This window comes from Podarcis liolepis, assembly GCF_965112155.1.
Source record: "Podarcis liolepis genome assembly, chromosome: 7".
In the NCBI taxonomy this organism is placed as follows: Eukaryota; Metazoa; Chordata; class Lepidosauria; order Squamata; family Lacertidae; genus Podarcis; species Podarcis liolepis.
Genome location: NC_139561.1, coordinates 5,694,114 through 5,721,882, shown reverse-complemented (window position 1 = coordinate 5,721,882; position 27,769 = coordinate 5,694,114). Strand labels below are relative to the sequence as shown.

The window sequence follows — 27,769 nt, the reverse complement described above, 5'->3', positions numbered from 1 at the left end:
CAGCAGGAGGCCCCATTAGCTAAAGTGGTGCTTCAGGTAAAGAACAGTTTTAGGCATTGTTGGCCAGAAGGTGTTAAAGAAGGACAGAACTTTTTTTTTGTACGCAACAACAGCAGCAAGAATACTCATCGCTAAATATTGGAAGACACAAGATTTGACCACACTGGAAGAATGGCAGATGCAACTGACAAACTACATGGAGCTGGCCAAAATGACTGACAGAATCCGTGACCTGGGAGAAGAGACAGTGGAAGAGGACTGGAAAAAGTTTAAAGACTATTTACAAAAACATTATAAGTTGTATGAATGTTAAGAAAGTGCACGAAAGAAATAACATGGCATCGGTAATTTAGTTGAAAGATATATGAGAATAAGCGGAAGTTAACAAGAAAGATGAAACCTGAAGTAATGTTGTCTAAATTAAGCTGTTAGGCAATTGATAAAAATACTTAAAGTTTGAGGCATAACATATGAGAATTAGAGAATAAGAATTGAAACAAGGTAATAAATTGCTGTTTATAATTTCATTATGGAGAACGCAGGAAAGGGAGATGTGAGGAAGTCCAGATAGTTATGAAAAAATGATGTATGAACTGTTATGATTTTTTTTTTCATTTAAATGTTTATGTTTTTGTCTATCTATGTTTCTTTTGTCTGTTACTTTTGTGTGATATGTTTGGTGATTTTCTTTTGTGTAAAAATTGCAATAAAATATTTAAAAAAAGAACAGTTTCAGGTTAAGTACGGACCTCTGGAACGAATTAAGTACTTAACCCGAGGTACCACTGTATAATGTAACTCCAATAGAAAACTGAAATATTTTTTCCTCCAAAAGCATTTTATTATAAAAATCCGATTTAAATAAAATCAAAATATCTGATTTTAAATATATCTATATATTAAAACCCGCTGCTTTTTATCCACCCTGGGCCAACCAGATGCCTCAATGGGAGAGCCGCAAGCGGGGTCCCAGCACAAGACCCGCTTCGGTTTCCAGCAACTGCGGTTCAGAAGCATTCCTGCCTCCGAGCTTGGATGCGGAGCAGAGCCTTCGGACCACCGCGCTCCCGGGCCGGCAGCGCCTCGCCCGGACCTTCGAGCCCGGCTGGCAGGAATCCAAGCGGCGCGGCTTTGGGCCAGGCGAGCGGCCTCCCCTGCAGAGCGGCTGCCGGGCGCCGTGCAGTGCCGGGCGTCGGGCGCACGAGGCTGCCGTGGCGCTGCGCAGGCGGGCGGGCAAGCTCCGCGGAAGCGCGGCGCGCCTTGACCCGGGAAGCAGTGCCCGGGGGCGGGGAGAGGGCCGGGCTGCCGCCGAGGCGACCTTCCCCCATGCGCGGGGCGAGGCGGCATGGCCGAGGCTCAGCAGCTCCGCGTGCAGGAGGCCATCGACGGCATGGTACAGGGGCTGGAGCGGGAGAACATCCGGAAGATGCAGGTCGGGCTGCGCTTGGAGCGCACGTGGGGATGCGCCCCGGGAAGGGAACTCGCGGGAACTCGCTCCCTCGGGAGGCAGGCGTGGGCACCAGCCTGGGCTCCAATGGAGCGCTACACGAATTCATGGAGGAGGGGGGGGCTATCGGGGGCTGCTAGCCATGGAGGCTGCGCTGTCTCCCATGGTAGGGAGGCAGCGATGTTTCTGAACCCGTTGCTGGAACCGCCCTTGTGCTCGGGTCCTCCTTGACCCTTGGGGCACCGGGCTGGACTGGATAGGCCCCTTTTGGCCTGATCCAGCAGGCTCTTGAATCATCTGTGTTCAGCAAGGGGAGTGTACATGCGATGCATAATGGATACCGTGCTGATTTTAGGTCCCTCCCTGTTGATCTCCTTGAAAGGGTCAGAGGGCAGCGAGGCAGGGTGCGGGTGGGTGCTCAGCAATCCCCAAGCAACAGCCTTCCAACCTGATGCCCGCCAGGTGTTTTAAACTACAACTCCCATCAGCCGCCAACAAGTGTGGCTGAACCATTCCAGATGGAAGTTGTAGTCCACAAGTTCTGGAGGGCACCAGCTTAGGACAGGCACCCCAGCAAGAATGGGCCATTACAGTGGTACCCCGCAAGACGAACGCCTCGGAAGACGAAAAACTCGCTAGACGAAGGAGTTTTTCGTTTTCTTAGCCGCTTCGCAAGACGCATTTCCCTATGGGCTTGCTTCGCAAAACGAAGCTTGCCCCGCAAGCTCCGGGGATAGCGGGGAAGCGCAGCGCGTCTTCCCCGCTGTCCCCGGACCTCTTTTGAAGCAAGGGGCGGCGGGGAGAAGATCGCTCTCCCCGGACCCCTTTTGAACCAAGGGGCGGCAATGGGGAGAAGCGATTCTCCCCGCTGCCCCTTCCCTTGCTTTAAAACAGGTCCGGGGACAGAGGGGAAGGCGTGCGGCGCTTCCCCTCTGTCCCTGGACGGTCTCCATAGGAACGCATTGATTGATTTTCAATGCATTCCTATGGGAAACCGTGCTTCGCAAGAAGAAAAACTCGCAAGAAGAAAAAACTTGCGGAACGAATTAATTTCGTCTTGTGAGGCACCACTGTATTTGCCACATTTCTGTTAGAATTCCTGCTCCATGATTGCAGTCATGGGGTTTTAGTCTATCACATGACAGTGTATGTTTTGACTCCACAAAGTGGGACATGACGGAGACAGGATGTTTGTGTTAGTGTGTTCCGTGAAGTGGGACTATTGTCCTTTTTGTCTTTACTGTCTGATGCTAGAGAGAGAGGGAGCCCTGTTGCAGTGCTCCATGTGTGTTTATATGTAAATAAAGTAGATTAGCCAAAATGCTGAGTTGCTGAGGTCTGTTACGCAAGCTGCGAAGACTCTGCGGATCCCTAAGTGTGCCGGTGTCTGTTGGCATTGGTCGCTGTGATGTTTGGGCTGAAGAAAGCTTATGAAGCTCCCGAACGATCAGCCAGGAGGGAGGGAACATGCCAGTCGGGCATGTGTCTCTGCCAGAGTCCTACTCGAGTGTAGGACGAGGTCCTGACAATTTCAACCCTGCCCTTCCTCCAGAGTAGTTGTGGTGGCACTTCTGAGGTTATCTTACTGACACCCGGCTCTTTCCAGGGAATCATGTTCCGGTGCAGCGCGACTTGCTGTGAGAACAACAAGGCCTCCATGCAGCAAGTGCACCAGTGCATTGAGCGCTGCCATGCGCCCCTGGCTCAGGCACAGGCAGTGGTCACTCAAGAGCTGGAGAGATTTCAGGTGAGGAGAAAAGTGGGGGTGGGTGTAGGTGGGAGACTAGCTGGTCAGTGGGAAGTTCGACTTTGGTCTCAATCTGCCAGACCCTCCAGGGTTGCCCTCTTATCTTTCGAGAGGGCAATGGTCTGGATTGCTCAACCATCTTAAACAAATGCACGTCTTGGGTCACATTTGCAGCATACATTTACAGCAGTATTGTACCAGTTCAAACAGTCACGGCTTCCCCCGAAGGATTCTGGGATCTGTAGTTTGTTTAAAGTGCTGAGTTGTTAGGACAGGCATAGGCAAACTCGGCCCTCCAGATGTTTTGGGACTACAGTGGTACCTCGGGTTAAGTATTTAATTCGTTCCGGAGGTCCGTTCTTAACCTGAAACTGTTCTTAACCTGAAGCACCACTTTAGCTAATGGGGCCTCCCGCTGCTGCCGTGTGATTTCTGTTCTTATCCTAAAGCAAAGTTCTTAACCTGAAACACTATTTCTGGGTTAGCGGAGTCTGTAACCTGAAGCGTATGTAACCCGAGGTACCACTGTACTGATATTCTTGGATTTGCAATAATAGTAATAGTAATAGTAATAGTAATAATAATAATAATAATAATAATAATAATAATAATAATAATAATAGATTTGTAGAATTGGAAGGTATCTCCAAAGGTAATCTAGTTCAACCCCCTGCAACGCAGGAATAAATCAAGGCTACATTCACCACTTTAAACAGTCCTGCCTCCCCCCCCCCCCCGAATTCTGGGTGCAAATTAAGTACTTAACCCGAGGTAGCACTGTATTATTATTATTATTATTATTATTATTATTATTATTATTATTATTATTGAAACCATCATTTAAAAGCTCTTTAAGAGTCCTGTTTGAATGGCAGCTTCTAAGTTCTTTTGGTCCACTGATGAAGGCTGTTAATGCAACTTATTCTTAGCCTTGCCCACCTCTGACTTCCATGTTTGTTTGTTTTTTGCTACTTATAGGACCGCCTTGCCCGCTGCACGATGCATTGTAATGACCAAGCCAAGGACTCCTTAGATTCAGGGAGCAAAGAGAAGCAGATCAAGCTGCAGCTGGACAGCTGCGTGACAAAGTGTGTGGATGACCACATGCAGCTCATCCCCAGCATGACCAAAAAGATGAAGGAGAACTTGGCCAACATTGCCCAGTAAACGCCCTGGCTTTGCGGAGGAAGGGGAAAGGGAGATAATCAATTAAAATTAAGATGGGCATGATTACCCTTTCTGGAAACATAGAAAGAAAACATGAGGTGTGTCCAGAGTGACTTTTCTATGGTGTGACTGTATACTTGTGGCCTCCTGAAGGGCTTGAGAATTTAGGGTTTGGTTTGGGAGAAAGGCTGCAGATTTTCAGATGTTGTAAAAGACAAAAACAACATGCTCCTTTGGCATCAATGATATGTGTGTGCAAACCCTTTTGTTGTGGTTCTTCCCCACCTTGTAGCAAAGTTGGGTGTGGGGAGGGGAATCCGGAAGGTGCTACAAAGGTAGCTCCGAAATCTGCTACCTGGTGTCTCAACTGGCTGTGCACCTCTTTCTTAAGCTGCCTTACAAATATAGACACACAGAAGTTCTGTCTCTGTGGTCTCTTCGGAAGGAGATGGTTTGATATTACGTTTTTTTGAAATAGCAGTGCTGAAACCAAACTGTCCCCAAATAGGAATTCCCCAAAGCTGAGGGGCTCCTTATGCCTTCAGCAGAATCTAGTATTAATCCTTCTTCTGGACATTACCACTTCAGACTGCTTGCTCAAAGGCTTCCAGTGCGGAAGAAGAGCAAATTGGAACCATACATATGGGGAAGGTTGGGAGAAGTGTAGGCTCAGTTTTTCTCACTGAAATACTAGGTTTCAGTGAGCAGGGGAGGTTCTACCGACCCAGTAAGGAAGGGGGCATTTATGACACCTCCCCACCATGCAAAATGCAGCCTGTAAAGCGAACAACTTGGATTTTGCTGATTAAAGCAGAAATGTGGCTTTCAATGGATTTTTAAACACATCTGTGTGCTTTTTTTGTTTTGTTGGGCATTGGAATGACACAGCAACGTTTGTTTTTTTGTTTTTATTGGGCACTCCTCACTCTGAAAGTCAGCCCCAAACTAAACACTTATAAAACTTGATTCTTAAATTAAAACCTTGTATTGTTTCTCAGTTTCATTTGAAGTCTAGGCATGAATGCTTGAGCCATTTCCCAAGTTCATTTCAGCCGGGGGGGGGGAAATCCTTCGTTGGCCACAAAGCACCCACAGTCCTTCAACTCCCTCCTCTCCTTCCCTGCTCAAAGACCTTCAGCAATTGTGAGGAACATTTTCCCAGTGGAACCTACTGTGGGATCCCCACCCAAGCAAAATAATTATTCCATCCTTTTTTTCATTGGCAGCTATTGACCTGTGTGCTGTAGAAGCAGAGAATGTATTGTGGTAAGGCAGGGGCAGCTAGCGTGGTACCCTTTGGATGTTGTTCCCATTAGCCCCAGCCGAAAGGGTGATGGGAGTTGTAGTCCAAAACATCTGAAAGGCAGGCTGCCCCTGTACACTCCTGTGAGATGTTACAATAAGGCATCTAGCAGACAAAGTTGTCCCTGGGAGGAAGTTCTCATGGCTGCTTTTGCTATCTTGTAATATTTAAAATAACTTCAGATATATGACTTTAAAGGTATATCATGGTAAAGAGGAGGTAAGGTTAGGGGCCAACAGCTTTTTGTGTCTTCCTCTAAGGGATACAGGGAACTGTAGATGGCTGGAGTGCTGTAAAATTTGGATGGAGAAGCTTTGTTTATGGAACAGCCTTTGAAGACTCAAGTGTCACGTTCAGGTTTATGCATAACAATTCTACTAAAAGATGTCAGTGGGACAAGTACAATGTGACATATAAAAGCCCCACCTGGCTCCTCAGCAAGCGAAACAATAAATAATTCCTTCCTACCCTTGCATTGAAAACATACTTTTTTGTTTAAGTGTGGTTAAATTTATGTGTGCTGGTCAACAGTATTGCTGCTGTGTTGAAACGGTTTCTCCTCAATTGCGTCTGAATTCTGTAACAATTTTAATTAGGGTTTGGATTCCCTGCTGCAGAGCCAACTAGCACTACATCCTTCCAATCCAATAGTAATGTTTTCCCCTTCGGATGTAGGAGGTAGAGCTGTGAGTGCTTGGCTTAGGCCCAACAACCAGAAAAATGCTGACCAGCAAACAGCATTTATTGTGAATGTGGGTGTGCTCATTCCAGGGACAAGGACCCTTTGGGGCTGCAGGAATGCCATTCCAAGAATTAACAAAGCCCCTGCCCCCTATTTCTCCCTTCCTTTCTTTAAACTGTGAATTATTTTCTTAAAGTTGAATTAAAAATGGTTTTTAAAAATGAAAACTGTGTATTGTAGGTATTTTAGCTGTGTTGAAAAAGTGGTATGGGTACTGGGGAGGTGAATGCATGGGAGATAAACTATGGTCACATCCACAACATAAATTTAAAGCACACAATTCCCCACAAAGAGGCCTGGGACTGGGTACTGGTTTACTTTGGGAAAAGCCATATGCTTTTAGATGTATGGTGTGAATGTAGCCTATGATTGCATTTAGGGGAATTATTATTATATTTATTACCAACCCCTCACCAGCAGATCTCAGGACAGGCTATAATAATTTAGAATTAATAACAGTTAAAACAGTTTACAATCACAGGAATAGGGACAGCATTTTAAGCATGGTAATTATTCCAGGCAGCAGCAGTAAAAGGATGTGATAATAGAAACGGCTTCTGTGTAAGTACATTTGCTTCTAAGTTTAACTTCCACCGCATACAGCCAGAGTTCCTGTGCGCTTTCACTATAAAGTACTAATGATGTCAATATGACTTGCTTTTAGAATAAGCATAAGGTAAAGGGTAAAGGGACCCCTGACCATTAGGTCCAGTCGTGACCAACTCTGGGGTTGCGGCGCTCATCTCACTTTACTGGCCAAGGGAGCCAGCGTACAGCTTCTGGGTCATGTGGCCAGCATGACTAAGCCGCTTCTGGCAAACCAGAGCAGCGCACGGAAACGCCGTTTACCTTCCCGCCGGAGCAGTACCTATTTATCTACTTGCACTTTGATGTGCTTTCGAACTGCTAGGTTAGCAGGAGCTGGGACTGAGCAATGGGAGCTCACCCCGTTGCGGGGATTCAAACCACCGACCTTCTGATCAGCAAGTCCTAGGCTCTGTGGTTTAACCCACAGCGCCACCCGCGTCCCTTAGAATGAGCATACTCTGTGCTTTTTTCCTAAAAAAATATTTAGGGGTACCCTCATTTTGACTCAAGAAAAATTATAGTTCAAATCGGGAAAAATAAATACAGTAAATGGACAAAGGTACTAAAATTCACAAAATGTTTCTGCGTACCCCCAGAAAAAAGCACTGAGTATGCTCTAGATTGTAGGCAGACTCGCTTCTTTGCCTGTCTACTCAGAAGTAAAATCCACTGCACAAATGAGTTTTACTCTCAGGTAAACGTGTGGCTTAATTTCCCAAGGGCCTAATGGAGTCCTTATTTGTCCACTAGCTGGGATGCAATAGGAAGTCTGAAATAAAATACTTAAACCCTATACATAAACATATTAGCATATATGCAAATAAACCCTAAAAGCAAATGAAGCATGGCCTGTTGCTTTACACGTGGGGGAAACGAATCGATAGGACCCACCCGCAAAGGGAACAGCTCGGCCGCTGATTGGTTGGCGGCGGAAATCCGAGGGTAGACCGCGGCCGTCTACTCCGCGCCGATTGGTTGCGAGGACGAGGTAGTCCACGCCCTGCAGGCGTCCCTTGCGTTGAGCTAGTCGTCCGCGCCGGCGCAACAGGCTCCTCCTGATTGGGGAAGAGCGGAAGCGGCGCCGTGACGTCATACGCCGGAACCGTGCTAAGGCGGGAGGAAGACGCTCGTCGCCGGAGCTGCCTGTGAGGAGACACGATGAGCAAAGCACACCCGCCGGAGCTGAAGAAGTGAGCGCGGGAGCGCGGCAGGGGCGGCGGGGGCCGGGGAGCCCGATGGGAAGGAGGCGAGGAAGAGCGGGGGGCGGCCGCCGTTAGTTGGCGAGCGAGCGCTTGGGCCTCCTCGCTCCCATCATGCACCGCACATCGCGCGTGCGTGTCATAGAGCTACGAAAAAGTAGAGCAGCACATGGCTCGGGACCGCCGTCGTTTTCCTCCTTAGGGCGAATTGATCATAGAGCTAGGAAGGCCGTATATCTATTTTTCTTTCTTTCTAAAGACATATAACTCACCCTTTCCCTGTGTTAAGATGAACTTGACTGCAGTGATGCTTAATTATTCACTCTTATTTAATTTTCAGATTTATGGACAAGAAGCTGTCATGTAAGTTGAATGGCTTTTTTTTGTTTGCTGCATTTTGGGAGGAAAACTTTACTGGGACTTACTTTGTCTCTTGTCATCTTGTGCTGAATGGCAACCTGCTCTCACTTCCCCCATTCTTTGCTTCTGTAGCAGTACAGTCATACCTTGGGTTATGGGTTGCACGTTTTCGGGTTGTGGACCGCGCCAAACCCGGAAGTACCAGAATGGGTTACTTCCAGGTTTCAGCACATGCACAGAAGCACCAAATCACATCATGCGTGTGTGCAGACGCGGCGCTGCGAACGTGCCTCCCACACCGATCACGTTCGCAACCCGAGGTATGACTGTATCCTATATGTCTAGTCAGGAAAGTAGCCTAGATTCCCTGTGTTGCACAGCCAGCTGCCAAACAAACATATGAAAGTGAGCAGTGCATCTTTCCCCTGGTTTAAACTGGGTTCCACAATTGTGAGCAAGAAAGGATAAAGACAGACTACCTACATATCTGTCCATCTTAATTCCATAAATGTTGCCTTGGACATAGCAAACGTAGAATCAAGATAAAGTACCAAGAGGAAGTAAACTAACCTGACTGTTCCTTACAGTGAAATTAAATGGTGGCCGGCATGTCCAAGGAATCTTAAGAGGATTTGATCCATTTATGAATCTTGTAATAGATGAGTGTGTGGAAATGGCACCAGGAGGACAACAGAACAACATAGGGATGGTGGTAAGTAGAAATTAATTAACCTTTTAAATGTAGTTGAAACTGAAAAAGGCAGCTAAGCTAATGTCATCCATTGTACTTGAGAATTTATTGAAAGCATTTTCTAGAAAAATATCTTTGAGTTAGATTTAAAAAAATATATGCAAGAGTTCATCTATGTGGTTTTGCACTTTTGCCTGGTACTATATCAAAATGTAATCCAAAATCTTGCAGTACTTTTTTAGTTTTATTGATTTTCAAAGCTTACAAAAGCTACTATAATAAAAAGATCAAGAATTAAACTAAAGAGGTAGACAAAATAAACCTCATAGGTCCCCCACCCCACCCACTTTCACAGAACACTTCTGAAGAATACCAGGATACTGCTCCAAAGGCATGTTTGCGCTGAAGGCAGGCAATATCCATCTTCTTTTGCAAATGACACTTGTTCACAATAGAGTATACCAAAGCTCTACTCATACTCATATCAAAGTAAGAATTTTAGGATCTGTTTGAAAGGCTTCTTCTAGATGACTATTCAAACTGCATTTCTTCATGAAAATATCTTTTTAGCCCCAAGGCTTTTTACAGCACTTTTGGATCTTTGGCGACATCCTTTTCTTAAAATGAGGTCACCCAGAGCAGTCAGTGTGTGTACTTAAGAGTTATGAGGAAAATAAAGAGACCAACCTAAAATAATATTAGAGGTAGTTATCCTGAATACAAGTTACTGGAAACCACAGAAGAGGAGTAGGCTCTTGCGCTCAAGTGAGAACAGGATGCTGGACCAGACGCCTTTGGGCCTGATCCAGCAGGCTCTTCTTACATTCTTAAGTGTAGCTGTGGATCTTTTTTAACTCTTGCAGAAGGCTCTTCTCTGACTTCTCCATAACCCCTTGTTTTCTTGTCCCATGTTCCTGGGACAGCTGGTACCTTGACGTTGGCCAAGGTGTATGGTTTGTGTCTAGACTCCTTCAGAACTGCCTCTTTCCACATGAACTTGTCAAATCTTAGATGCACCCTTTTCGGCTTTCTCTCTTCCCATTACTTAATTGGGTAGGAACACATGAGATAAACCTTGGTGGTTGCGCTGCAGTTTCAGAACTTTCTCCCTAAGGAAGCTCATCTGGCACACAGTTTGTCCTTTCAGTACCAGGTGATGACTTGCCTTTTATTTTTGGTATTTTAAGTTAGAAGATTAAGGTGCTTTGGGTGATGTTCACTGTTAGTCATAATCATAAATAGACTAATTATAATGAATTGAATTGTCAGTGGGTTAACTCCCGAGTATGACTATTACAGTGGTGCCCCACAAGACAAATGCCTCGCAAGACGGAAAACTCGCTAGACGAAAGAGTTTTCCATTTTAGAGGTGCTTCGCAAAACGAATTTCCTATGGGCTTGCTTCGCAAGACGACAATGCCTTGCGAGTTACTGCGGGGTTTTTTCCGCCCTCCCTTTTTCTAAGCCGCTAAGCCGCTTATCAGCTGATCTGATCAGCAGATAAGCCGCTAATAGTGCTAATCCGTCAATGGGCTTGCTTCGCAAGACAAAAAAACCGCTAGACGAAGAAAATCACAGAACGGATTCGTCTTGCGAGGCACCACTGTATTTGTTATTGCCCTTTAAAAGGCTTTGAGCAAATAATGTAGGAATAATAACAAAGCTTAAGCACTGAAGTGTGGTGACTTTCTGCAGCTGTCTTTCGTGATGTGGGAAACAGGTCCCTTTTGTGAGTCTATAATATTCTTCCTTAAGCCACTTGGCAGTATTTGGTTGGTGTTTAACTTTCAGTGCTTTTATTTCTAGGTAATACGTGGAAACAGCATCATTATGCTAGAAGCTTTGGAACGAGTATAAACAAACCAGTGGAACAAGCTACAATGTGGACATTTGTTTTTGTATTGTAGATTTTACAGGCATGACACTCTCTTTGTGATTTTTTTTTAATAAATTGTTAAAATTGGATCAACTTACTCTACTTTTTTGAAAGTAAATTCAAGGTGGTTTGAAGTCTACATGGTTGACTTCTCAGTGCATTAACAGGATAAAACTGAGGGCTTCTTCTGTTTTCTTCCATGTAATTCTTTCATTTGATAAACAGAATGAATTGTTCTAGCATGTAGCAGTAAACTAAACTTTTGGCAGTAAGGCTCATCAGTTAAGGCACCTTGCCCTTTTGAAGAGACTGTACTAGAGCACATTGGGATAACGAAGATGAACTCAGTACATACTTCCTTTTGCTGAGAGACTAAAAGAAATTGCCAGATTTCATTCAGAATTTCTGAATACTAGCAAAAGGTCAGTGCACATAATTTTATAGAATGGTATTCAGTGCTAGCTTTGTGCTCTTTTACCAGGCATGTTGTGACATTATTGTGCCTGATGTGCAAATAGTGGGCAGCATAAGCAGACTGAAATACATAGAATCAGATAAACTGCATCTATGCCGTAGGTGCATTTAAGATAATCAGTTTCCTACTACGTACTTTTAGTGGATTTAGACTGTGCTTAAAGCAGTCTTGCGCCTCATGGGAAAAGGCTGTCAAATGGATCAACTGTAAGTAGCCTCCCTTAGTAAGCAACTAAATACACACAATCCCCTCTCTTGGACTACATTTGTATTTTATATCAGGTCAGCTAAACATCAGAAATCTTACTTTGTCTAGCAATAATATGGCTTGAGTTATCCATTATCACAGTGTATAAGATTGGGACTTCTGAAAGGGAGATACATAATTGGACAGTATGACAATACACAATTCGTGGGCATCAGTATACTGATGGGAAAATCGTAACAATTTCATTTACTGTCACCCCTTCTTTCAGCTACTTGCTGTCAGTTGTTAATCCACCCCAGCCCAGCACCTGATGGCTCTTGCATGTTGCTAACAAAGTGAAATCCTGAATTAAGCTGCATGGCTCAAAGACAGCTATTCTTTCACTCCCCTGTGCCTCGCTGCTATTTTTTCCTGTAAATATAGTAAAAGAGTTTTCAGTAGGTGATGCACCACATGGTCTGATACAGCTTGCTAAATCCTCAGATCCACTCTCTTCTCCTCTTCCCCCACCCCACCAAATATAGTATACCAACCTAGATTTCCTCCCCAGCTGTGTGTATTCTACCTCAGAGTTCTGTTTTGAGTCTCTCGTGCAAATCTTCTTGATCAATCATGTCTGCCTTATCATACCAGCGATGGTAGGCTAAAAGAGCAGCATTCTTGGCTGCAATCGCGCTCATTTCCATGGCACTCGCAGCCCATTCGATGCCGTTGAGGTAGTACATTCTGTCATGGAGAATGATAGGGGGGCATTTCTCTGGGGGGCTGTAGTGCGGGTAGGCAAGCCACGTCTTCACTGCAACAGAATCGTAAGACGAGAAAAGCAAATTCAGTTGCTCCTTGGTGAGAGGCTTGGGTGAGAACACTTTCCAAACAGCAGGGCTCAGAAGCGGCTTAGTTTTATCTTCAACTGGAGAGACCATGCCAATACAATTGATAAACAACTTTGGGTGCTCCATTGTGAAAATGGCAGTTAAAGAGAACTTTGAAGGATCCTGGTAGCCAAAGTAGGAAGTGTTAATGCGCCCATGGACAAACGTTGCCACAGTCTGATGGTAGGGCTGGGAGAACTCGGGAATGGGTGGCTTGAAGTTGCGGAAAGTTATGTTGGCAATTTTACGCTGCAACGGGGTGGCAATCAGAATGATGTCGTACAGCTCTGACATTAATCCTGACGTAGAATTGTAGGTGACTTCATAGAGCTTCGCAGTATCTCCTGGGAGAAAAAGAAGGTACTTTTTTAAAAGCAACACTTTATTTATTTAAAACGTAATCAAGAGTAATCCACCTGATGTAGCACTAGGCCAGTTTTCCAGCAAATTCCATGTGGCTTTGAAGAGGAAAAAAGTTGTAGTTGCAACTACAAGTAGTCTGTCTGGCTTTTATTATTAACATCTATGCCGCTTCCTTTCATCTACCCAGCCAGTTCTGACTTCCCCTGTCCAAACCAATATATCTCAACCAGCAGATTCTAATGCAATTATTTTTTTCTACGGCATCACAAGTGTAAGAATGTTGTAGCAAGCTCACCTAAGCGTCCCCTTTTCAGCGTTTTCTCTTCCAGAGCAATAACAGTGCCAGAAATCAGTTGTGCTTTAGAAGCATAAAGAAGGCCAGTGCATACCAGTTTGTTGCCACCTTCTACTGACCAAAGTCCAGAATCGGCGCCTGCCAAAGATACGGCACCTACCAGGGAGGCAATAATAAAATTTCACACAAACTTGCAGAACTCTACAACGAACAGTGAAGATAAAAACATTTGAAGATTGTATATCTAATATTAGATTTTTTTAATATTATTTCTTTATCACTAGAAGATTCCGGGATGTGTGTGTGTGTGTGTGTACAAAAGTGTGAATAAAACTTTACACAACATATAGTACGCACACACACACAAATAGGTAACCTACAATAAGCCATAATTTAAGGCAGACAAAAAACAAAATAAGGAGCAGGGGCAACCCATCCTGTTTTGCCGCCTGAGGCAACATGAGAAGGTGCCAAAGCCTCGCTTGCTGAAGTTGCACAGGGGCTTCCAGTGAAGTCTTTTCAAAAGCCGCTGCTGCTGCTTCTTGCTTCCCTGGCAGGGGCGGGCAGGATACCTTCAGGGGTTTTGCTGCCCAAGGGATTCTGCCACCCAAGACGGCTGCCTCAGCCCACCTCACGGGCACGCAGGCCGTGTATGGATGTCCTTGGGGACTACACAATAAAGCAGGCCCAATCAGAGAGTGTAACTCACAGAGCAGCCTTCCTGGGTCTCATGCCCTCTTGATTTCCAGGCAAATGCTATGTTCAACAAAGATCTCAAAGAAAGGGGATATATAGAAAAAGCGTCTAAATTCCAATCAGATATAATTGATAATGATGTTAAGATAATTTCGAAAATGTACAAAATTCTTTTGGAATGGCAAACAAAGGACGAGGAAATCAAGTCGGTCATGATCAAGTGGGCCAGAGATTTTGGTTACAGCATACAACTAGAGGATTGGGAAAAGGTATGGAACGAAAATATGAAATTTACTGCATGTACAGCACTGAAGGAAAATATAATGAAGATGGTGTACAGGTGGTATATCACACCGGTAAAATTGTCAAAAATGTATAAGACATGCAATAAGTGCTGGAAATGCAAAGAAAAAGAGGGAACTCTGTTCCATATGTGGTGGGATTGTAGGAAGGTGAGGGGCTTCTGGGAATCGATCTATTGTGAATTGAAAAAGATGTTTAAATATTCGTTTGTTAAGAGGCCAGAGTCCTTCCTATTAGGTATAACAGGAAGAGAGATAAAAAGACGGGATTACAAATTGTTCCAATATGCTGTGACAGCGGCAAGAATACTGATGGCCCAGAGGTGGAGACAGGAGGAAATGCCGACTCTGAGTGAATGGAGGATGAAACTTATAGATTACGCCGAATTAGACAAATTGACTGGAAGAATAAGATATCAAAAGGATCAAAAATTCATTGAGGACTGGGGGAAGTTTGCGGCATATCTGGAAACTATATGTGATCAACAAATAACGCTAGTGGGGTTTAAAGAGACTTTGTAATACTGTAAGGAATATTGCAAGACAGAATTAGAGAGGTATAAACTAATAGTAAGCTAGCAATACTATATAGGAAAATGCGACGAAATAAGAACAATGGATGATTGTGGGAGGTGCTGGTGGAGGCTCAAAAAGTGTAAATATGTAATTATGTTGTAACTAATATAAGTAAAAGAAAAACTGAATAAAAATTTAATTGCAAAAAAAAAGAAATCTCCATCATCCCTGACCATGGTCCAGGCCAGGGGTCTGCAACCCGCGGCTCCGGAGCCGCATGTGGCTCTTTTACATCTTGGCTGCGGCTCCGGGGCGGATACTAGCGAGGGGAGGAGGCGCATTGTGCGCCCCGACACTCCTCACTGTGGCGGGCGCTGTACTGGCTGTGACGTCGCATGGGGGCGGTGCGTGCGTTAGTCACGCACCGTCCCGACGTCACCTTCCCGCCCGCTGTCAGATCGTGGCTCCGGAGATATATTTGTTTTAAATGTCGCAATGGTTTTGTGGCTCCCAGTTGTTGTTTTTTCTTCGGAAACGGGTCCAAGTGGCTCTTTTTGTCTTAAAGGTTGCAGACCCCTGGTCCAGGCTGTCTGGGGTGGATGGGAGTTGCAGTCCAGCAACATCTGGAAGGCACCAGGCTCGTGAAGGCCAGCTTAAAGAATGTAAGTCATATCCCATGTATGGGAGAGCAGAAGAAAGACAGGATTGTAGAAAGGTGTGTATTTACCTAAAACTAGAATGACTAACAAGGCCTCTGATCCCACTCACAGGACTCCTGCTGAATTCTCTGTCATTCGTGCTTTTGACACCAAGACGCCACAGCAGGGAGGCTGGCTGGCAAGCAAAACCTCTGCTCACATAGGCCCCAGTTGCCATGCAAATCACCTCATGTACTTTGGGCATGTTTGCAGCAGGTCTGTTCTTGACTCGGATAGTGAGACAGACAGATGCCGTATTTTTCTGTGTATAACACGGCCCCAATTTTGGGGGAATCCAAATAAAGAAATCGCCCATATGCACTATCCGTGTATAAGACAACCCCCAATTTTAAACTTGAAAAAATAGGGGGGAAATATAGTTTTATACACAGAAAAATACGGTACTAGAAAGCAAATTTTGTCAGTGAGATCATCATTCAAATATCCCCTTCATGCAGATTATTCCAGGCAGCAAAATGCCATTCATTTGGTGGTGGCCATCAGGAAGAGGAATTTGGGTATTTTTTATTAAAAATTACAGAAGTGTCCCCGTGAGAATTTGGCCCTCCAGCATCTTTCAGTGAAATATCTAAAGGCTGTGCTTTACAGACATATTGAGTTATTGTAATCTATCCCTGAATATAAGAAGAGCCTGCTGGATCAGGCCACGAGCCCATCTAGCCCAGCATCTTGTTCTCAAAGTGGCCAACCAGATGCCTGTGAGAAACCCACAAGCAGGACCGAGTGCAAGAGCCCTCTCCCCTCCTATGGCCTCTAGCAGGAGCCATTGGTAACCCTCTCCTCCAGGTAAAGGGACCCCTGACCATTAGGTCCAGTCGTGGCCGACTCTGGGGTTGCAGCGCTCATCTCGCTTTATTGGCCGAGGGAGCCGCCGTACAGCTTCCGGGTCATGTGGCCTGCATGACTAAGCTGCTTCTGGCAAACCAGAGCAGTGTGCGGAAACATCGTTTACCTTCCCACCGGAGCGGTACCTATTGATCTACTTGCACTTTGACACGCTTTCGAACTGCTAGGTGAGCAGGAGCAGGGACTGAGCAACGGGAGCTCACCCCGTCATGGGGATTCGAACCACTGACCTTCAGATCGGCAAGCCCTAGGCTCTGTGGTTTAACCTACAGCACCATCCACGTCCCATTCTCCTCCAGGAATTTGTCTAATTCTCTTTTAAAGCCATCCAAGATGGAGGCTATCCCTGTGGGAGCGAGTTCCACAGTTTAACCATGCACTGCATGAGGAAGTCCTTTCAGGACAGATAAAAGAACATTGAGCTTCATTGGGTGTCCACAAGTTCTAGCATCATCATCATCATAAAAATTTATTTATACCCCGCCCTTCCCAGTTCAGAAAACTGGGCTCAGGGCAGCTAACAACAAATTTAAAACACTTAATTGATGCTACAAAAAACTGGTATGGTATAAAACATGAATATGGTATAAAATATGGTACAGTGGTGCCCCGCAAGACGAATGCCTCGCAAAACAAAAAACTCGCTAGACGAAAGGGTTTTTCGGTTTTTGCGTTGCTTCGCTAGATGAATTTCCCTATGGGCTTGCTTCGCAAGATGAAAACGTCTTGCGAGTTTGTTCGCTTTTTTCTTAAAGGCGCTTGAAGAGGCGCAGTTGCGACGGACTGTGCTTCGCAAGACGAAAAACATTGCAAGACGAAAAGACTCGCGGAACGAATTAATTTCGTCTTGCGAGGCACCACTGTATAAAACATGAATAACAATAAAATCAAAAATCAATTTGGGGGGAAAAGCCATCCAATAAACATCAGATGATCACCAGGGCTAGCTGGCTAAATTAGTCCTATTTGGGCCAGCGAGGAGACCAGGGGAGAATTAGCTGTGGGATCCCAGAGCGGGTAATCTTCAAAAAAAGGGGAGCGGGAGGGAAGGAAGGGGAATAAAAGATTAGGCTAAGTTCAAATTGAAAGCCAGGCAGAATAGTTCTGTCTTACAGGCCCTGCGGAAGGAAGACAGAGAAAAACTTTTCTCAATCCACTTTCTCTGTGCCCTGCATAATCTTGTAACCTAAAAAGTCCCAAACGCTGGAACTGGGAATCACTCCATCCCCTTGATCATTTTGGTTGGCCTTTTCTCAACACCTCTTCCAAGTCTACAACATCCTTTTTGCGGTGAGGTGACCAGAATTGCAAATGCAGACACACCATATGGATTTGTAAAACAGCATTATGAAAATCAGCAGGTTTTATTTTCAATTCCTTGAACCTTCAAGATATGGCAAATCTGCAAACAAGCTTTGCCACTTACCCACAAAGCTATTGATGTTGGCACCTTGGCCATAGTTGACTCTCATAACTGGAGTCACCATCTCATTGATGAACTTCTGAGAGAAGCTGGTCTTCTGCAAGGCCTGATCAATGGTAACATTCAGCATCTGAACAAAGTCAGCCCCTCCGAGGGCATGAAGTAAACCCTCATTGCTACTGAAGGCATAGTCGTAAACCTGATACCGATAGATCCTTTGTGCAAAAGGGGGGAAAGAATTAAGATATGGGAAAGCAAAGACTGTGCAGGAGGAAGACAAAGTTAGTGACTAGTATTGTTTTTGATAAGACTTTACTTATATTGGGTGGTGCCCTTTCAGAAAATAAATTGACGTTCATGATTGCTTTGCTGAGTGCCACCAGTACGCACAACCACTTAAGAATACTGACCCTAATTTAATTGCAACTTATTCCACTGCACAGGACTGATAGCTAAGAAGCCTGCACCCCAGACTGCTTTGCTAGTACTTCCAGGTATTTATTTAGGAATCTGTGTGCAGTGTTGATAGGACAGGTTTTTTCTTTCTCCCCCCACCTTGTACCTGATTGTAAATAGCAAATAAAAAAGGGTCCTAATACAGTGGCTATCATTCTGTGATTCTCTTCGTCTAGCGGTTTTTTCGTCTTGCGAAGCAAGCCCATTGACGGATTAGCGGATTAGCGCTATTAGCGGCTTTTAGCAGTTTATCTTCTGGTCGGATCAGCTGATAAGCGGCTTAGCGGCTTAGAAAAAGGGGGGGGGAGGAAAAAAAACCAGCAGGAACTCGCAAGACATTGTCGTCTTGCGAAGCAAGCCCATAGGAGATTCGTTTTGCGAAGCACCTCCAAAACGGAAAACTCTTTCGTCTAGCGAGTTTTCCGTCTTGCGAGGCATTCGTCTTGCGGGGCACCACTGTAATGATGAAGCACACTGGCTTAATGAGACAGAAAATACTGGCAGTGAATCGAGGCTTAAGGGAGAGCATATTTTAACAGGCCTGGAGTAAAGCAATTGATTCCTTAAGTATGTAATTTCTTCTCTGTAGGCTACTTCCATTTGGGGGCCCCAGGTTAAGACAGACTTCACTGTGCATCTGATCTTGTATCTAACTGCCTTGCTGGATACTCAGGTGGTTATAGTCATTTTGCAGACTTGTTCTTCTGCTTGCTCCTGAAGCTTTCAAATGGCTATCAGAAACAGGTATCAGAGAGCGGCTGGGGAAACCAGCTTGACAAGTCCATAGTCTAGAGTGTATTGGGGGCAGAGGGCAGGCAGTTTCCTTTACATTTGTGTAATCAATAAATCCTCTGGATCACAGGATAAACCTATGAGATAACATTCCTAGCTTGGCTAGCTAACACGGTCACTGAGAACATGGCATGTGTCAACAACCTTTTTCAGCCATGGGCCAGTCCACTGTCCCTCAGACCTTGTGGGGGGCCAGACTATATTGGGGGGGTGAACGAATTCCTATGCCCCACAAATAACCCAGAGATGCATTTGAAATAAAAGCACACATTCTACTCATGTAAAAACACACTGATTTCCGGACCATCCGCGGGCCGGATTGAGAAGGTGATCTGGCCCCCGGGCCTTAGGTTGCCTACCCCATTGGTACTCTTAATTACAGTGGTACCTCGGGTTACATACGCTTCAGGTTACAGACTTCACTAACCCAGAAATATTACCTCGGGTTAAGAACTTTGCTTCAGGATGAGAACAGAAATTGTGCTCCGGCGGCGCAGCAGCAGCAGGAGGCCCCGTTAGCTAAAGTGGTGCTTCAGGTTAAGAACATTTTCAGGTTAAGAATGGACCTCCGGAATGAATTAAGTACTTAACCCGAGGTACCACTGTATTATTATTTTTTAGTAAAAGGTGGGCAACATCTAACTTCCTAGCCAGAATGAGTAAACCATTCCAGTTTGGGGTTAAGGCAGCCTTTGCCAGTCTGGCATTTCCAGGTGTTTCAAAAGTACTGGCAAGGGCAGGGGCCCCACAGGTGTCAAGAGAAAGGTGCAGTGGCTATAGGTGCCTTGCTAGGGTGGGTGGGGAGGGGGCCTGCATTCAGACAGGCAGACTTACCTCATAAATTTGTCTAGCACATCCTCTACCCACATGTACATCCGCACAGGATTCAGTCCGTAATGCCAGAGGAGCTTGAGAAAATTCCAAATGTACCAGCTGCTCTCCTCAAAGACAAACTCATCTCCGTTGTAGATGCCCAAAAGGCCACCTTGACCCTGATGGATGTTAAGACCTGCAGGTTTGAAAGCACAGCCTGTGAACTGGGAGACAGTCTGAGTTGACACTGGGGCAGCAGGGTGAGAACTCGGCATCCGTTTGAGATTTGGTGGCTGATGGATGGGTGCACACAGGCCTCTCTATCAGAGGCAGGATTGGGTGGGAACATGTATTTCTAAATTTGAACTCCAGTAAGTCTGCTGTTCAGGGACGCGGGTGGCGCTGTGGGTTAAACCACAGAGCCTAGGACCTGCCAATCAGAAGGTTGGCGGTTCGAATCCCTGAGACGGGGTGAGCTCCCGTTGCTCGGTCCCTGCTCCTGCCAACCTAGCAGTTCGAAAGCACATCACAGTGCAAGTAGATAAATAGGTACCACTCCAGCGGGAAGGTAAACGGCATTTCCGTGCGCTGCTCTGGTTCGCCAGAAGTGGCTTAATCATGCTGGCCACATGACCCAGAAGCTGTCTGCGGACAAAGGCCGGCTCCCTCAGCCAATAAAGTGAGATGAGCGCCGCAACCCCAGAGTCGGCCACGACTGGACCTAACAGTCAGTGGTCCCTTTATCTTTACCTAAGTCTGCTGTTCACTTGTGTCTTTTTTGGAAATCTTGAGAGGGTGGGGAATGTTCATTTCCTTTCTGCTATGTGACTACAGTCGTACCTTGGAAGTCGAACGGAATCCGTTCCAGAAGTCCGTTCGACTTCCAAAACGTTCATAAAGCTCCTGCAGCCAATCGGAAGCTGCGGAAGCCATGCTGGACGTTTGGCTTCCAAAGAATGTTTGCAAACCGGAACACTCATTTCCAGGTTTGCGGTGTTCAGGAGCCAAAATGTCCAAGCACCAAGGCATTCAGGATCCAAGGTATGACTGTATTGGGGAACTTGTCACGCTTTACGTAGATCTGATTTAGATCTCATAAAACCAGTGTTTTAAAACAACAGCGCTTGTTGCTGGTTTATTTCCGGGCCTAAATCAAGGTGCTCACATGAGTGTTTAAAGCCCTAAACTACTCACTAAAAACCCCAGGTACATGAAAGATTGCCTCCTTCCCTACAGACACACTTGGGTGCTAAGAATGGCATAGGGGGGTGCAGTCCAGGAAAGGGCCTTTTCTGTGGTGGAGAGAAGCTTCTGGCAAGTGTGGAAGACACACCACTTTACCTTGGCTTTTGACACCTGAGATGTACCCATCTTATTCTTGTGACTGTGGCTTACAGCTTACATTCTGAGAGGAAGAAAAGCAGCGATACCCAGACCTGTCACACACACAAACACAGGTCCGTCTTACCCACTGAGGCTAGTGGTGCGGGGCACCAGAGCGCCAAGTTCTGGATGGCGCTAGGCGAGAGTCTGGGGAACACCAAATGGGTGTGCTGAGTGAGCGAGAGTGCGTGCCCCGCTCCTGCCGAGCATTGGCTCTGCTTTTTCCCTTTTAGCCTGCAGGCGCCAAATTCTGCGGGGCACCAGAAGACTAAAAGGGAAAAAAACCGAGCCGACGCTTGGCGGGAGCGGTGCATGCGCCCTCACTTGCTCGGCGCACACCCGCTTGCTCGGTGTGCTGCCTGCCATGGCCACCGTGGCACAAAGCGTCCAGCTGAGCCAGGAGGCGCCGCGTCCAGCCTCTGCCTCTTCCCCGCCGGAGGAGCCACCTTCCAGCCGCTGCCCGCCTCCTCCAGCCCTAAAAAAAGGTCAACTCTGGGAAGGGAGGGGCGCAGGAGGGATCTTTGCACCACGGCACCGGATATGCTTAAGACGGCCCTGCGCAAACACCCCCAGAAAGAAAACGCCCCTCCCATTTCCTCCAAATTAATTATAGCAACCTTCCCCAGACATTGGGCCCTCCAGATGTTTTAGACTATAACTGGCTGGAGCGGATAGGACTTGTAATCCAACACATCTGGTGGGCAGAGAAGGCTGCACTATAGCCTTTTCATTGGCGTGAAATGGAACTAAAACAGTTTCCACTGGCATAAGAACAAAGGAGGAGGGATGAAACCTGCTCCTAGGGAAAATAAGGTGTCCATACCTAGCTCTTTCACAAAATGTTTCATGTGCAGGTTAAGGGGGTGGATGACAGCTCCTCCTGCTTCATAGTATTTCCCTTCCAAATTGATAGTAGCCGCACGGCCTCCGACTTCTCCTCTTTCAAAGACATCAATCTGGATGTCTTTACCAAACTTCTGGCGCAGGAAATAGGCTGCAGATGTGCCCCCGACGCCAGCTCCAATCACACCTGGAATTAAGTTAATTTTCCTGTATTTAATTCCTTTCAACAGAACTCAGAATAAGGTAACCTGTATAAGATTCCCTCGGAAGGTGGTGGACTCTTTCATGGGAGGTTTTTACGCAGAGCTTAGAGGGCCATCTCTCATGGATGCTTCAGTCGAGATTGCTGCATCGCAGGGGGCTGGACTAGATGACCCTCGGGGTCCCTTCCTCCTCTACAATTCTGTAATTCTCTAAGAACATCAGAAGAGCCTGCTGGATCAGGCCCAAGGGATGTGTTTTTGGAAGCAAGGGCACAGTGGCCTGAAAGAGTTTTGGAACCACTTAAATAAACTGTAATGAGCAATGGAAGTCCAGGCAGAGGCTTAATACAGTGGTACCTTGGTTTGCGAACAAACTGGAACGTGTCCAGAGGAGGGCAACCAAAATGGTCAAAGGCCTGGAAACAATGCCTTATGAGGAACGGCGGCTAAGGGAGCTGGGCATGTTTAGCCTGGAGAAGAGGAGGTTAAGGGGTGATATGATAGCCATGTTCAAATATCTAAAAGGATGTCACATAGAGGAGGGAGAAAGGTTGTTTTCTGCTGCTCCAGAGAAGCGGACACGGAGCAATGGATCCAAACTACAAGAAAGAAGATTCCACCTAAACATTAGGAAGAACTTCCTGACAGTAAGAGCTGTTCGACAGTGGAATTTGCTGCCAAGGAGTGTGGTGGAGTCTCCTGCTTTGGAGGTCTTTAAGCAGAGGCTTGACAACCATATGTCAGGAGTGCTCTGATGGTGTTTCCTGCTTGGCAGGAGGTTGGACTCGATGGCCCTTGTGGTCTCTTCCAACTCTATGATTCTATGAACAGTCTGGTTTGCATACGTTTTGGATTACAAACACGTCCAACCCGGAAGTGCGTGTCTCGGTTTGCAAACTTTTTTTGGACTACAACCCTTTCTCTTTTTTTTTGGATTACGAACAATTTTTTTTGTAGGCCCCATTGGCGAAAGTGTGCCTTGGGTTACAACCTGTTTTGGTTTATGAACGGACCTCCAGAACGGATTAAAAGGTCTCTGGCAACAGTTTGTTTGTTTTTGTTTTTTTAAAAAACTTAGTGGATATTTCACGGGAAAATGTAGATCTAGATTAAATAGCAGGGGGAGGGGTGCAGGCTGGCATTTTGATGCCAGGAGCACTGTGTGATCACTGTGAAAAACTTGCATACCACTTAGGAGCATTACCAATCTACCATAAAGGTCTGTCCCAGGAGTTCCTGAAAGTAATAATAATAATTTATTATTTATACCCCGCCCATCTGGCTGGGTTTCCTCAGTCACTCTGAGCGGCTCCCAACAGAATATTAAAAAAACGATAAAACTTCCCTAAACAGGACTGCCTTCAGATGTCTTCTAAAAGTCAGATAGTTGTTTATTTCCTTGGCATCTGATGGGAGGGTGTTCCACAGGGCAGGTGCCACCACCGAGAAGGCCCTCTGCCTGGTCCCCTGCAGCTTCAATTCTTGCAGAAGGCCCTCGGCGCTGGACCTCAGTGTCTCAGCTGAACGATGTGGTTGGAGACGCTCCTTCAGGTATACTGAGAGCTGAAACCTTTCCGTTGATCATCTCATAGATTTAGTAAACAAAGCTGGGGTGAAGTTGGAAAGGGGTGTTGACCAGACCACTGTCCAGAATTTGGATACTTGTGGGCAGTCCCGTGGAGGAGGGTGACTCTTTCTCCACAGCCCCTCCAACTGGAGGAGGAGACTGGAATGTCACATGGGCAATCTGCACTGCTGTGCACTGGTGTACGACTTCCATTCAACACTTGCTCACATAAGCTGAGACTGACCCATCAGGGTTTAGAACGGCCTTGGTCCAATATACCCGAAGGAGTGTCTCCACCAGATGTCAAAGAGAAAAACAACTACCAGACTTTTAGAAGACATCTGAAGGCAGCCCTGTTTAGGGAAGCTTTTAATTTTTGATGGACTATTGTATTTTAATATTTTGTTGGAAGCTGCCCAGAGTGGCTGGAGAAATAATAATAATAATAATAATAATAATAATAATAATGGTACATAGCATTTAGAATCTTTTATTTGCACGTGCATTTCTTTCTCCCATATACATGTTTGATGTATCACAGTATTTTAATATTCTTTTGGAAGCCGCCCAGAGTGGCTGGGGAAACCCAGCCAGATGGGCGGGGTATAAATAATAAATTATTATTATTATATTATTATAAGTTGTCCAACTGGTGTAAGCAGTTTGGTGTAAGCATTTTCTAAAGGAAAAACTGGACTAGCTTGTTTCAAAAAGCCACATGTGGGTTTCCAACCAGGGTCAGCACATGTTTCACAAGCCCATGAGTCGATGGCGCACAGAAACTCATGTCCCAATAGGGCTGGCGGAACTTTGTGTGGCAAAGCATTATTTGCTTCAAGACGATTTTTAACTTTACACCTATCGTAATTGAAGTTTCATGTGAAATGCATGTCTGCACAAGCACACATAGCAGCTCACAGTTATTGGGAATTGAATTTCCTCAAAGGGTGAACTCCCAAGGACATGATGTCAGGCTCAGGAGGGGGGGGACCCACTTCCCTATTTTCTGCTGGTTGCCCTGGCCCAGTAAAAAGGCCTCTCCTTTTTGCCCATGGCCTCCTAGTAAGGAAACTAGAATTTTAAAGGTGGTATTTAGTCTGCATTAATGAGATGCTGAAGCGATGTACGCTGAATGTCCGAAGATTTGCATGGATGTGAAAATTCACCCCACAGAGCTTTTCCTATCACAATGGGACACAAGGCAGAGAATTTGCATCCGCTTTAAGTTCTCCGCAAGATCTATCTCAGGATCTCAAACTCAGTTTCCAAACTTAGTTGGGTGTTCCTGAAAGCAGATCCACCTCAAAGGACGGATGTGTGGCCAGGGAGCCAGCCCCCTTTGACATGAAGGGACGACTCTGTTATATCTCATCTTTGTCAAAATCCAACTTCAAAAACAAAGACTATTGCAATTAAGATCATAAAGGCAAGATGCGGAGCGCCTTTCCTCTATGCGTGTAGCACTCTGGAAGCTGAGCGCTCTGCACATGCTCCAAGGCACCTTTGCATCAATGCACGAGTGCGCGCGTAGGTGCAATTGCAAATATGTGTGCGTTGGCGTCTTTGCCCTTAAGCCCCTTGCCGAAAAGTAACGAGGCGGCAGAGGGTCCCCTTCCCCCCCCCCGACCCTTCCTTTCCTCCGGCCCCAGCCCCCCCCCTCCGCCACTCCCTACCTATCCTGGCGGGCGGCGGGCGCAGCTCCTGGTTCCCCCGCGCGACTCCCTGCCACAGGGCGGCCAGGAGCGGCAGGGCGCGGAGCAGGCAGCGGGCGGCCATGGCGGCGGCGGCGGCGACTGCTCGGGAAAGATGGAAGGAGGGAAGCGGGGAGGGAGGGAGGGACTCTCCTGGGCCCGCGCCCCGCCCCGCGGCCTCTGGGCGGCGGCGGAAACGGGAGGCGGCGCGGGCCAGAAGGGTAGACTGCTGCTGCGCCGGGAGGTTTCAGAGCACTCCTGACATATGGCTGTCAAGCCTCTGCTTAAAGACCTCCAAAGTAGGAGACTCCACCACACTCCTTGGCAGCAAATTCCACTGTCAAACAGCTCTTACTGTCAGGAAGTTCTTCCTAATGTTTAGGTGGAATCTTCTTTCTTGTAGTTTGGATCCATTGCTCCGTGTCCGCTTCTCTGGAGCAGCAGAAAACAACCTTTCTCCCTCCTCTATGTGACATCCTTTTATATATTTGAACATGGCTATCATATCACCCCTTAACCTCCTCTTCTCCAGGCTAAACATGCCCAGCTCCCTTAGCCGTTCCTCATAAGGCATCGTTTCCAGGCCTTTGACCATTTTGGTTGCCATTTAGTCATGTCCGACTCTTCGTGACCCCATGGACCAGAGCACGCCAGGCACTCCTGTCTTCCACTGCCTCCCGCAGTTTGGTCAAACTCATGCTGGTAGCTTTGAGAACACTGTCCCACCATCTCGTCCTCTGTCGTCCCCTTCTCCTTGTGCCCTCCATCTTCCCCAACATCAGGGTCTTTTCCAGGGAGTCTTCTCTTCTCTGAGGTGGCCAAAGTCTTGGAGCCTCAGCTTCAGAATCTGTCCTTCCAGTGAGCACTCAGGGCTGATTTCCTTCAGAATGGAGAGGTTTGATCTTCTTGCAGTCCATGGGACTCTCAAGAGTCTCCTCCAGCACCAGAATTCAAAAGCATCCATTCTTTGGCGATCAGCCTTCTTTATGGTCCAGCTCTCACTTCCATACATCACTACTGGGAAAACCAGAGCTTGAACTAGACGGTCTTGATCTACAGGGTGGCAATTTCAAATGTCTTTATAAGGCCTTGCGCGCCATTTTTCTGGGTCCCTCCTCTCTCCTGTGGGTGAGGGGAACACCCTGTTGCAACAGATCAATAAAGATCAGGCTTACTAGCTGCTTTGCTTCTCCATATTCTCTGGTTGTCCTCTGTTATTTTCTCCTACCTATAGGGAACCTAATGTAAGGACTCTATATGGGCTCTTGGATACCCCATAAGGGAAGAGGGCAATTTTTGTTTACAACACAAGCATCTGCTCTTTGCGGGTAGACTGCCTCTGGACGAGGAGGTTCATCTCGGCTGGCTCACTCATCACCCTTAGAGCGCCCGCTGTGGCGCATCTAGTCCAGCCTCCTGTTCTCTCAGTTGGCCAAATACCTGCAAGGACCTAGGGGTCCAGGTAGACTGCCTCTGGGCCTGGAGGCTCCATAAGGAGAGCCTGGATGCTGGATGCCCAGCCAGATGTTCCCAAGGGAAACCCCGCGAGCACGAGAGCAACTCTTCGGAATCTCCCCTCCTGGGATCCAGACCCTGGAGGCAGAGCACAGCCGCCAGGACGAAGAGCCTCCACCAATTGGTCTAATCCTCTTTTAAAGCCATCCAAGTTGGTGGCCATCGGCGCTGCCTCCTGCAGAAGCGAGTTCCCCAGATCATAATAATAATAATAAAATGTTTAATAGGTTATTGTATTTTAGTGTTCTGTTGGAAGCCGCCCAGAGTGGCTGGGGAAACCCAGCCAGATGGGATGGGTACGTATAAATAAATTTATTATTATTATTATTATTATTATTATTATTATCAACGGTGTGCTGCTCAAGGACTTTCTTTTAGGCGTCCCAAACCTTCCAACATTCAGCTTCATTGGATGCCCATGACAAAAAGGGAGAGAAACTTTTCTCTTCCTGTTTTTTACATGTTGTGTTTAATTTGATAAGCTTCTATCATTTCACCTCTTACAGTACTTGCCTTTTTCTATAATAATAATAAGAAGAAGAAGAAGAAGAGGAAGAGGAGGAGCCGGGCTCAGGGCGGCTAACACCAATAAAATAAAATAACAGTAAAACATAATAGGGGGAAAAGAGGGAGGAAAAAAACAAACCAATTTAAAATACAGGTTAAAATGAA

General features: G+C 46.3%; 3 protein-coding genes across 4 annotated transcripts; 2 read left to right on the top strand and 1 right to left on the bottom strand.

Moving 5' to 3' along the window:
- The first annotated feature begins 1,270 nt into the window (after positions 1 to 1,270).
- Positions 1,271 to 6,573, top strand: FAM136A (family with sequence similarity 136 member A). 2 transcript variants are annotated; one of them, XR_014528679.1, is made up of 4 exons: positions 1,271 to 1,432; positions 3,054 to 3,194; positions 4,173 to 5,350; positions 5,414 to 6,573. XR_014528679.1 is itself a non-coding variant. In XM_083514498.1 (3 exons), exons 1-3 carry the CDS (start codon positions 1,346 to 1,348, stop codon positions 4,359 to 4,361), a joined length of 417 nt encoding a protein of 138 aa, XP_083370624.1. In that variant the 5' UTR covers positions 1,271 to 1,345; the 3' UTR covers positions 4,362 to 6,573. The 2 variants fall into 2 exon arrangements, 1 of the variants encoding a protein (XP_083370624.1); XM_083514498.1 differs by having other exon boundaries at positions 4,173 to 6,573.
- Positions 6,574 to 8,051: 1,478 nt separating this feature from the next.
- Positions 8,052 to 11,209, top strand: SNRPG (small nuclear ribonucleoprotein polypeptide G). The gene is made up of 4 exons (XM_083514518.1): positions 8,052 to 8,184; positions 8,534 to 8,556; positions 9,141 to 9,265; positions 11,051 to 11,209. The coding sequence occupies exons 1-4, from the start codon at positions 8,153 to 8,155 to the stop codon at positions 11,099 to 11,101; spliced, it is 231 nt and encodes a 76-aa protein (XP_083370644.1). The 5' UTR covers positions 8,052 to 8,152; the 3' UTR covers positions 11,102 to 11,209.
- On the bottom strand, positions 11,167 to 25,714 carry PCYOX1 (prenylcysteine oxidase 1). The gene is made up of 6 exons (XM_083514299.1): positions 25,565 to 25,714; positions 22,102 to 22,308; positions 19,917 to 20,091; positions 17,838 to 18,049; positions 13,333 to 13,488; positions 11,167 to 13,018 (listed from the first exon to the last, which is right to left on the bottom strand). Exons 1-6 carry the CDS (start codon positions 25,665 to 25,667, stop codon positions 12,369 to 12,371), a joined length of 1,503 nt encoding a protein of 500 aa, XP_083370425.1. The 5' UTR covers positions 25,668 to 25,714; the 3' UTR covers positions 11,167 to 12,368.
- Positions 25,715 to 27,769: the final 2,055 nt, after the last annotated feature.